Source organism: Tetrao urogallus, assembly GCF_951394365.1.
Source record: "Tetrao urogallus genome assembly, chromosome: 8".
In the NCBI taxonomy this organism is placed as follows: Eukaryota; Metazoa; Chordata; class Aves; order Galliformes; family Phasianidae; genus Tetrao; species Tetrao urogallus.
This window is the reverse complement of record NC_136821.1, coordinates 35,708,343-35,718,723: the sequence shown is the minus strand read 5'-3', so window position 1 is coordinate 35,718,723 and position 10,381 is coordinate 35,708,343. Positions and strand designations below refer to the sequence as shown.

The window sequence follows — 10,381 nt, the reverse complement described above, 5'->3', positions numbered from 1 at the left end:
TGGGGCGCAGCCGCCCTCCGTGTGCTGCAGCAGCTGGTTCGGATCCCCTTGTCAGCCTGTCTTCCAACCCTTCCCCAAAGCAGCTGCATTCCGGCAAACCTCATGCAGCGATGCTTCCCCCCTTCATTGCCCCCCACCTTCAAGGAGCAGCGAGACAACGATTTTCCCAACAACAACTTGCCATGTATTTGATAGTTTGCCCACACGGGACTTTCTCTTCTTAAATTCCCACAGGTTTGGCCCCTCCATCCTCACGTTCCCATCCCAGTGTCCCCTCGCCTGCCAGCCCCGCGGTTCCTTACCCTTTGGCGGCTGTGCTGGCCTCGCTCCGGCGGTGGCTAGTGTGAGGCCGACATGGACCATGCACCCTCCATCCTCCAGACTGAGAAGGCATAACTCAGCCTCTCGTGAGCCACGTAACTGCAGCTCGTCATCTTACTGTCCATCTCGTCGCTCTGTAGCACCTGGTAGAGGAAGTCTATATACCGCGCCGCGAGCTTGAGGGTCTGGATTTTACTGAGTTTGTCAGAGGGCAACGTGGGGATGATTTTCCTCAGGGCGGCAAAAGCTTCGTTGAGCGACTGAGTCCTCTGCCTCTCTCTGACATTGGCCAGGATCCTCTGGCTCTGCAGTTCTTCATAAGACTGGGAGCTGGGACTGGACTTTTTTCCCCTCTTCCCTGGGTTGGGGCTGCCATCTTCGCTGGACTTCTTACTGTATCTTCTCTTCCTGCCAAATCTCTTTGGCTGCCTTTCCAGCTCCTCTTCACTGGTCCCCAAGCTATCCACAGGGGAAACAGGAGAACTGGAGCTTTCTTCCATGCTTTCTGCAAGAAGGGGAGGGGAAGAGCCTTTCCCCCCCTCCTTATGTTATGTGAGTGTGTGTGTCTTAAATGTGCTTTAAATTCCTGAGACAGATCCTTTGGAAAAACAGGAGGATTTTTTTTTTTTTTTTTGCTGACCAAACGTTTTCCAGGTTGCTTGAAGGGCTCTTATTTCAAGGACGGAGTTGTGCAAAAAATTGAGGTCTTGGAGAGAGGAAGTTATTCTAACTTTTTGGAAACTTTAGCTGAGCTCAGTTGCTAAATAGTTGTCAGAAGTGAGGGAGGTGCGGGGCTCCCTTCTGATTGGCCGGCCAGGTCAGTGGGAGGAAAGCTTTTCCCCTGCTAAACTTTCACAGTTTTATGTTACACTTAACTAAAATCTTGGGAAAGCACCTCGAATAAAAGATAACTCGCGACCACCCCCCACCCCTGCCCCGTGATATTCACTGTGCCGCAGGGTTGGGGAGCACCCCACAAACATGGGGATTTGGGGGAAGATCCCCAGTCCCACTGCACCGTGCTTTGTTCAAGTTCCTCTGCCCCCTTTCCCTGCGTGCTCCCCAGGTTCCCACACAGAGCAAGAACCCCCAGTTTTGCTCCCTGTGCTCTGGGGACAACCTTTACGCCCCAACATATGGGGGGATCTGTCCGCATGCCCCACGGGTGACACCAGGAGGACACTGGGAGGGGAGAGGGTTGGGTGCAATGCCTACACTTTGGGGGACTTGGGAAGACCATTCTGCACCATCAAGAAGCAGGCACTGGCTTGTGGAACACCCTGCATCGCATGCCCTGGACAGGCAGCCGCCCGCCTGCCGTGGCTCTCCCCACATTTCTCCCCATTCCTCTACTCATAGCCCTTTTTGGGAAGCGAGTGCTGCAGAAGCTCAGAGGACATCTTTTCCTACAGCCTACCCCACAGCTGAAATTGTGGCATCCAGAGTATATACATCATGCCGGTTGGGGGGGGATGGGGGGGTCTGTCTTTCTGATGCATTGAACAGAAGATGAAGATCTATTTTTTCCCTCCAGCACACCGGGGAAAATGTGGGAAAACTCCACTTGCTTCTGTGGAGGCACATTCGGATTTGGACCTCTGATTCCAGCTAAAGCCCAGATTGCAGGAACAGATGCATTCCTGAGCAGCAAAAATCCTGTGTTCGATACGGCACCGGAAAATAAAATAAATTCGGAAGAAAAAAAAAAAGAAAAGGAAAACAAAAGAAAATCGTAAAATGTAGATGTTGTATCAGAAGAATTAGTTTGGAGTAGATTTCTTTGTGGAGTTTTCCAGTAGGTATCAACACTCATTAATGGAAAAAATAATGTCTGGTTTGATTGGAAAGTGTTCTTTGGTCGGAGAAGGAATTTTGGCTTGCCTGGGGCTGACTCCACTACTGGTAGGTAATGTTTATAGTGGAAAGACTTCCCCAGGCAGCCCCTGGGGAGAGCCTGTGTTTGCTTTCAAAAGGAAAGGTTTTCAGGTGCAGCACAGAAGTCGGAAAGCAAGGCAGTTCAGCAAATAGATTTTTAATCCAATTTAAGACTCTGCTGGGTCAGGCAGGACGGTGCCTCCACTCACACCCCAAAGCCAGGCTTTGAGAAGGGCTCGGTGCTTGCGGACGTGTCCAAGGGTTGGTCACTTCTCTGCAGTCGTGACCTGGAGGTCTGTGGGCAGACGCAGCTCTCGGCTGAGTCAGGGCAAATGGCATTTGTGCTGGGAAAGCTGAGCGGCAGCCCAGTGTGTGAAATAAACTACAGTCGATACCGTGGTCCCAGTAAGAACGTCCTGATGATAACTGTGCCTTGGAGGGCAAAGAACTTCTAGTAAGCGGTGCTCAGTTTGGAGGTATTTAGAAGTCTTCTGAGTGCTTGGGATCGTTTGCAAATATTAAGAGCATGCATCACACAAAGAGCCAGGGAAATCGTCACCGAAGTATGGAGGGGCACCTCCGCCTTCCAACACAAAAGGCAGGGTTTTCTGAGCAAGTAGGTTTCTTACCAGTGACTCTTAGTTCCTCTGGGGATGGGGGACAAGAAGGGTTTTGGGGCAGACTGCGGGGTTGTACCCCAAAACGCACACTTCGCAGCTTGCATAACCATTTCACCCTGGTGACAGCCAGCTCCTGGGCACCACACTTTGGGCTTCGGGCTGCAGTACTGCTCCTTGTGCTCTCATCTGTGCCCCTCCAGGCTGCTTCCAGTGCAGAGTGAGCGAAAGAGGCCCCATGCTCCTCCGCATCCTGCACGCCACGGCTGCATTAAATAAATACACAGCAGCCCCAGCCCCCTGCCTGGCTCCTGCGAACAACCCGAAGGACTGCTTGCATGAGAAAGCAAGGCAGGATTTCTCCCTAAGGGGGCAAAGCCTCTAAATGTGCAAAGCTTTTTAGTATCCAAAGGGCTTCACTAGGACAAATTTATGGTGAAATGTTGTTGTGTTGTAATTACAGGTCTGCAAGCCCGGCTCCAGCTAGCATTGCTCCAGAATTGCTGTGGATGTGTGTTCTCTTTACGTCTGCCCTGTAGCAGCACTTAGTGCCAGAGCTAGGAGTGGTGTTGACAACACTGCAAGGATGTTTCCTTGGAGCAGACCTAAGCCACGGTCTGCATGGGCACAGAGCCGGGGGAAGCGTGAGGAAGGAAGAATCAGAGGGACCTGTGGCACAGTCCCATGGTATGAGGGTACCTCTGGGGGAAGAGGATGGTGGATGCTTCAACACGGAAGAAAAGAGTTACAGAATTAAAACTACATTATAAGAAGTAGGCAGCTTTGGTGAATGTTTAACACTTTGTTTAAACAGTGACATCCACTGTGATGCTGCTACAGCTCCACTAGCTTGCTCCTAAAGGAGAACTGTGAGTACAGACTGGGCTTTAGGGAAAGTGCTTATTCCCCATATAAAGGCTGTGGTCCAGGCTATCCCAACAGCAGGGCTTGGTCAGCAAATCACCCTTCATCCCCTCTGCACGGCAGAGGAGAGTACCTGGATTTTCCTGCTGTTCCTACCTGCAAATTGCAAGCAGCATTGCATGGCCCTGCTGCAGCCAGGCCTACTTAAGCTGTTTTTTTCTCTCTTCTTGGATGTGACTTAGAAACGGTGTAATTCCTTGATGCTTGTGCAGCCAGTAAATGTGACCTGGGGCAGGCATCTTCCCCGTGCTGTCATTGCACAAGGGCAGCCGTGTTTCATCTTGTACTTCTGCTTCTTGACTTAGTTTCCTTATTGTTGTGCTGCAACAGTGGCTAGGTACAGTGGATGGACGCTCCCCAAAGCACAAACACCGCAGTGACAAGTTTATAATCAAAAGCAAAGAAGCAAAAGAACAGCAGAGATAAGAGGCAGGAGGTAAGGAGTGTGAGGCTTTAGGGATAAGGCTGTGGAGCAGAGCAGAGTTTCAAAGTAATTGGATCCGCTAATGTTGGAGTTTTGTGCAGGAATGTACATCTGTTTCTGAACTGTTACCAGCTGATGTGCCCGTTCTTTCTTTCTGCTTTCTCGGATATAAAACCCCTAAGCAGCAGATCGGCATACAGGGGTGAAGGAGAGGCTGACCTGGGCCCAGAAAATAGAAGGAGAAGGACATGCACATGTACCAAAGGGTTGTACACCTCCTAGTTTCCATCCCCTTATGAAGCCAGTAGCTCTGCCTAAGCTTTGGTCAAGCACATGGATCACAAGAGCCGTTTTCCCCTCATCATGCTTCCTCAAGAGCGATGCTTCCAAAAGCATAACTTAGCTTTCACTTCCCTCCTGCCACGCTCCGAAGAACAACCAACCCCAAATGCTGGGACAGATGTGCATTATCCATGGCTACCCAGCCCTGCATCACCCAAATACTCGCCTTTTGTCTTTCTTTCTCTCAGACTATAAAGAACTTGCTTTATTTGCTGTTCACAGTCCCAGGACAGACGGTCTGCAGTGTAATAATGATGCATGCAAATCATAAACAACTTTCAGAAAATGTGATGGAGCTGTAATTCGTAGCTTTTTTCGATCTGGTTTCTGCAAAGCACTACAGTGTGCTTTGGATAGGAGGGTTGCATCTGAGTCAGCTCCTGTGGAGCACAAGCAGGTGTGTGCAGCTACATATATGCTAAATTTCTGATCTGAATACCCTATGAAATAAGAAAGGAGATCTTCAGTGGATTCAACAGACCTTGGGTGAGGGACTGACACACTGCACTGTCAGACAGAGGGCAATTTCACAGCTCCTGGTAGTCCACGCTCCATTGTCAATGGGATAGGGATAATTCAGACCAGATCCAGTTCTGCCTTGAACACTTGGTTCGCTGTTCTCAAGTCTGATTGCCATTTGCTGGCAAGATTAGAAATCTGCGTAATTTCTTATGTCAGTAGTGCTGCGAAGATAGTGTGCGTCCTGCTGTAGGAAGAAACCGAAACGCAGTGGCAATGCAATTGTGGATTCTATTTTTAATGACAGTGCAGAGCGAAAAAGAACCAGCATTTGGGGGAGTAAAAAGTAGTAGCTATCACAATTCCAAAAATAACATTTCTATTTTAGATCGTTTACCCGAGGCTACCACTAATTGCAGATCAGAGCGGAACGTCTCTCTGGGAATCCACAGGGAAGACAGTTTTTTTCCCCTCTTTTTGGAAGGTGAAATATTAATTGTGGCTGCTGCAGCAATAACTGTAGCTTAAAACCTGGGCTAGGAAAAATGAAAATATTTTTTTCATGAAGTGGAAAAATCAAAGCATGTTCAGCTTTTTGTTCGCCTGGCCTTTTCTTCCCACATCTCTAGGCTCATTAAAAAGGGGATAAAGGACTTCCCACCAAGAGAGAATCCAAAACCAATCTGGCTGTTCCAACAGCATTCAGGCGCTGCTGAAGGGGTCAGGCTTTGTTCAATTTTTGGGTTGCAACACCCACTTTGAGGCAGGTAAATTCATAAAAACATGGATGTTGGCTTCTGGTATTATTGACATTGCTCAATAGCTTCTCCAGCTCCAGACCATGGATGGAGTCAGGGTTTGCTCCTGAGATGAAACTTTGATTGACTTGAGCAATTCAAAATGCAGGTTATTATCTGGGAAAAGTCTGGCCAGGCTGGTACTAGTGTAGGGAGGCTGACACCATCTCCCTTTCCAGGTCATGGAGAGAGGGACTGTCCTCTGGACTACAAATGATGTCTGCAGAAGCTGACTGCATCAGGCCAGCCCATTGCTGTCTTCTTTGATCTGTGAAATCGCAGAAGCAGTGCAAGGAAGGCACTGATCCCATAAGGAAGATTTAAGGCTTACTTTTTCAGCCATCTTCCACAGACCCCACAGACCTCTCTGAACAGGTCAGCAGGATCCCAGTGTGAAAACCAAGTCCAAAGTATTGTTGCTGGTACTCCTGAACTTCAGTATTTTTGAGTATTAACCTCAGTCTTTGAAGGCTGCTTCATGGGGATGTGTGACATGCCTCCTTGTTGCTGAGAAATGCCTTCTAACTGTACAGTTGTGCCCCAAAAAACTACATGACATGCAGAAAGGCAGATCCAGAAGTAGCTTTGTTTGCCTGGATGTATCACTCTATAGATATGCACACTGCGAGGAGGGATTAATAGCCCTGAGCTTTAGCCAAACAAATTTTAACTGTTGAAGCTGCCTCTAGAATTTAACCGCCATCATCTGGCAGTTCAGATTTTGGGTAGAAAGGAAGCCAAAACAATGGACTTGGACACAGATAGATATTAGAAATCTCTGCCTGGATGAGGTGAACCCCTCCCAGGATTCTGGATGCATCTGCTGGTGGCCTTAGCACAGCCCCAGAAACAGCTGGGCTGGAGCCCACTAGGACTTGGGGAATTTTCAGAATTTAGAAAATTCCAATTTTGAGTGTAAGGGTGAAACAAGAGGAAACTCTTTAATATTTCTGAAGTGTAGAAAGCCAAATTTTTCTGAAGAGAATAGGGTCAGTTAAGCCATTTGTAGACTCTTGGCCAGCTCTGAATTCTACCTTGGCTTTGCTAATATGTGAGCCTGTAAACCCTCAAGCCTTCCTCTGCCCAGATAAAAACAGGCAACATCTGTCCTCACTCCTCATCCCCCTACACTATAATTCTCCAATCATTTCTTCCAGGGTTTAAGCCATAATCGAGTCCGTATATCACATTGCATGTGTCTTCTGGCTAAGGGAGACTGGACAGCTCATTAGCAGCGATTGCTGATGGGTTGGATGGGTCACTGCTGAGTGGCAGGTCATTCATCACAGATCCCAATAGTGAAAAGTCCCTCCTTCAAAGCGTTCCCACTCCCAGTCAACATGGTAGTGGTATCCTAGAGATGGGATCTTGGTTTCCTGTACCAGAAAGGAAGATTTCTACCCACTGGGTCTTTGCCATCACTGGACCAATTCAAGAAATCGGGCTGAACCTCCCCTAAATATTCATCCACTTTAAAGAGAAACTTAGACCTTCTGCCTTGGTGGCTATAAAGATTGCTGTGAGCCAAAACACAGCTGTTCTTCCATGCTTTGATGGAAAAAACAAATGCCTAACCCCTTCCCTATCCTGGAAACTCTGCTCAAAAATCATATTCACTCTTCCTTTCTTATTCATCTCTTTCAACCACATTTTAACTTTTTATTCCATTCTCTCCCAACAGTATTTCTCCATGTTCTCTGTGCAGCTCTAGGTATTAGTGACATCCCCACAAGCAGGAGGACAAAATACATGTTTATTACTTTCAGTCTGAAGAATATGAGCCTAACCCATAACCTCAGAAGAGCTGTGGCTCACACTCTGAGCGGGTTGATGCTGTTGAACATCTTCTGTGGTTTACTGTCTAAGATCTGGTAAGGATATCTCCAATAACCAATTAAAAATTCAATTAAGCTGGAACAGGTCTCTTTTTTCCTCGCTTTTATATATTTAAATGGCCAAGAAGAGGGAAGGGGTTTTACCTTGGAAAAACCTGTGGATGACTGGTGAATTTCTCACCAACTAAATAAATAAAAATCTGACAGAATTAGTCACAGAGGGAAAAAAAAATGTTTGACTTTTAAAAAGAGCAACATTTCATGAAGCATTCCTTAGAAAGTACAATTTATTTTGGAAAACCAAGCACCCCGACTCTGACCCCCTTACCTCTATGTGCTTCAGTTTAGTATCCTTGTGTCTCCACGTACTAACAAACCACAGCAGCTGAGCAGCAAGAGAATTGCTGTGTCCATGTTCACAAGTGGAGATAAAAAGCCAAAAATCTTACTTTTAATCCTACAAGCCCATTGGACCTCTGTATCCTGATGAAATTACTTAGCTATCAGTTGATTTGTCTTCCCTTCAGTAATTCATTTACTGCTGAAAAGCTGAAAGCGTCTAGTGAGAAAAGAAACAAAAAGAAGCACATCTCACTGAGTAGCTATAGAGCATCAGACAAGACTTTCAACCAAAACTGCTCATCTGAGGGAGAACATTATTTTTCATAGTCCGATTAAAACTTCTTTGTCTTTACTAACACCTGCTTGTCTCAAGCACCTGAGTAAACTTTGAGGAGGAAAGAGAACTTTTTAAAAACTCAAGTGGACCTCAAAAGATCAGGTTCCACTTCTGGAATCCTCTGCCTATCCATGGGAAACCAAGCTTGGCATTCCTACTGAGATCTGTTGAGAAAAAGCAGGGAAGCCCAATCATTTATTTCAAAAACAATTAGATGACAAATTCTCAACCTAAACAAAAACTCAGAAGGATTGTAGAATTTAAAATAAGCAATCGTAAAAATACATATGAATTAGTGGCATTGGTTTGTTTTCTCAAGAGTAACAACCTCTATCTGGGTGGACCGTGTTGCCTGTTGGAGTATCCTGAATGAACAGACCAAGTCTTACTGATCTAGATCAGGTTGTAAATACTTGCTGTGTTGGGATTAGCTGGTGGAATGTGGTGCTCCAGTAGTACTCCAATGGAATTTTTCCGTTGCAGCTGTGCATAACCTACCTTGAGCATCTCAGATGAGAAGTAACTTCGGGTAATGTTCCTTTTGGTGAAGCTGTAAGATGCATTGCAGGCCTGGATGCACCCCTACACTCTACAGGATTGGTCACGTTACTGAGCATGAGCACAGCATCACCTATGGCTCAGCTTCAAGCATGTAAGGCACTATGTTGAAGTCAAGTAGGTGATGCATGTGCTCAGATTCTCTCCAGGAGCAGCCCCTGTTTAGGTGATATGGGCAGCACTGCAGCCTTATGGATGTCATCTACCTTCCATGATATCTAATCACAGAATCACAGAATTGTAGGGGTTGCGAAGGACCTCCAGAGATCATTGAATCTACCCACCCAAAATACTTCAGTTAAAAAAATAGCACTGCAAGGTAGCTCTCTTTGCCACAGGGAAGAATACCGCAGCCTGTTGTGAATTGCAAAGTATTACATTTTCCTGCATTTTCCTCAAGACTTCTTTTAACTTGCATTTAATTGTTGCAGAGGAGGAGAGCTATAAAATATACCGGTCTTCAGCCTGCAACTCCCCAGCTTTTTCATTATCAATTGAGCTTTGCAACTTTTTTTTTTTTTTTTTTTTCTCCCTGGCATCAACACTACTGTGATGTTTCATTTCCTTCTATTTTGCACTTTTGGCAAAGATAAAGTTTACTGTCAGTTCCACTATATTATCTATCAGGTGACCTGGAGTCTGATTCACAACTTGCAAAGTCAGCAGAAAATTTTATGTTGCTCTCAGCAGGCTTTACAGCGACCTTCAATAATTCTGGCCTCCCAAGGGAGCTGAAGTATGAATCCAGTAGGCATTTGTCATATCTCAGTCTCCTAAAGGGCCAATAATATCTTGCAATATTTTTGTAGGCCTTTGATCCATCGCTGTTGCCTGATTGTGCTTTGAAGACTTAATAGTCCCCCATACCCCACGCTTATTAAATTCAAATTCTCCAGTTGCACTTCCCTGGATGATACATAAAAATAACACATGGAGGAAATATAACTGGAAGATCCTTTCTATAAGCTGGCTTACGTTTCATTTGTGGGGAAGACATCGAAACCATTGCTTTTGCACTCGTGACAGAACCCATCTGTAGAATTTAGATATAGTGGAGTATATCTGAAAAAGCAATAATAGGCCAGGGAGTTGTGTGTTGGCATCAAAGCTTTAATTTTCAGCATGCCGCTAGGCAGCCTTTCATTTAGAAAGAATTAGCAGTAGAGGGACCTAGCTGAGCTGTAGACGTTACCACTGGCTCCAAGAATAGATGGGTCTAGTGGGATTTTAGGGTAGTTTTATCGCAACTGAGTCATAGTTGTTTCAGGGCTCTGATAAGAATTCCACTGAAGACTCCCAGAGTTGCTTACTTGGCTAAGTGGAATGGGTGAAGCTGTGAGATAAATAATTTTCTTGAGGATGGCAGAGAATAGAAAGGGAGATGCAGCCAACTGGAGGTAGAGCCAATCTCAACCAAGCAGGAGGACAGCTGGCCTGTCAACTGCTGAAAGGATTGCGCAGTCCCTCGGAGAACCTCCAGTCTCCTAGGACCCTTTATCAACAGGAGGTGAGGAGCTTCTTCAAGGGATCTTGATCTGTGAGCCTGCTCT

At 46.2% G+C, this 10,381-nt stretch overlaps 1 protein-coding gene across 1 annotated transcript; it reads right to left on the bottom strand.

Moving 5' to 3' along the window:
• Nucleotides 1-338: 338 nt before the first annotated feature.
• Nucleotides 339-821, bottom strand: TWIST2 (twist family bHLH transcription factor 2; the record flags this gene model as incomplete). The annotated part of the gene is made up of 1 exon (XM_079538924.1): nucleotides 339-821. One exon carries the CDS (start codon nucleotides 819-821, stop codon nucleotides 339-341), a length of 483 nt encoding a protein of 160 aa, XP_079395050.1.
• Nucleotides 822-10,381: the final 9,560 nt, after the last annotated feature.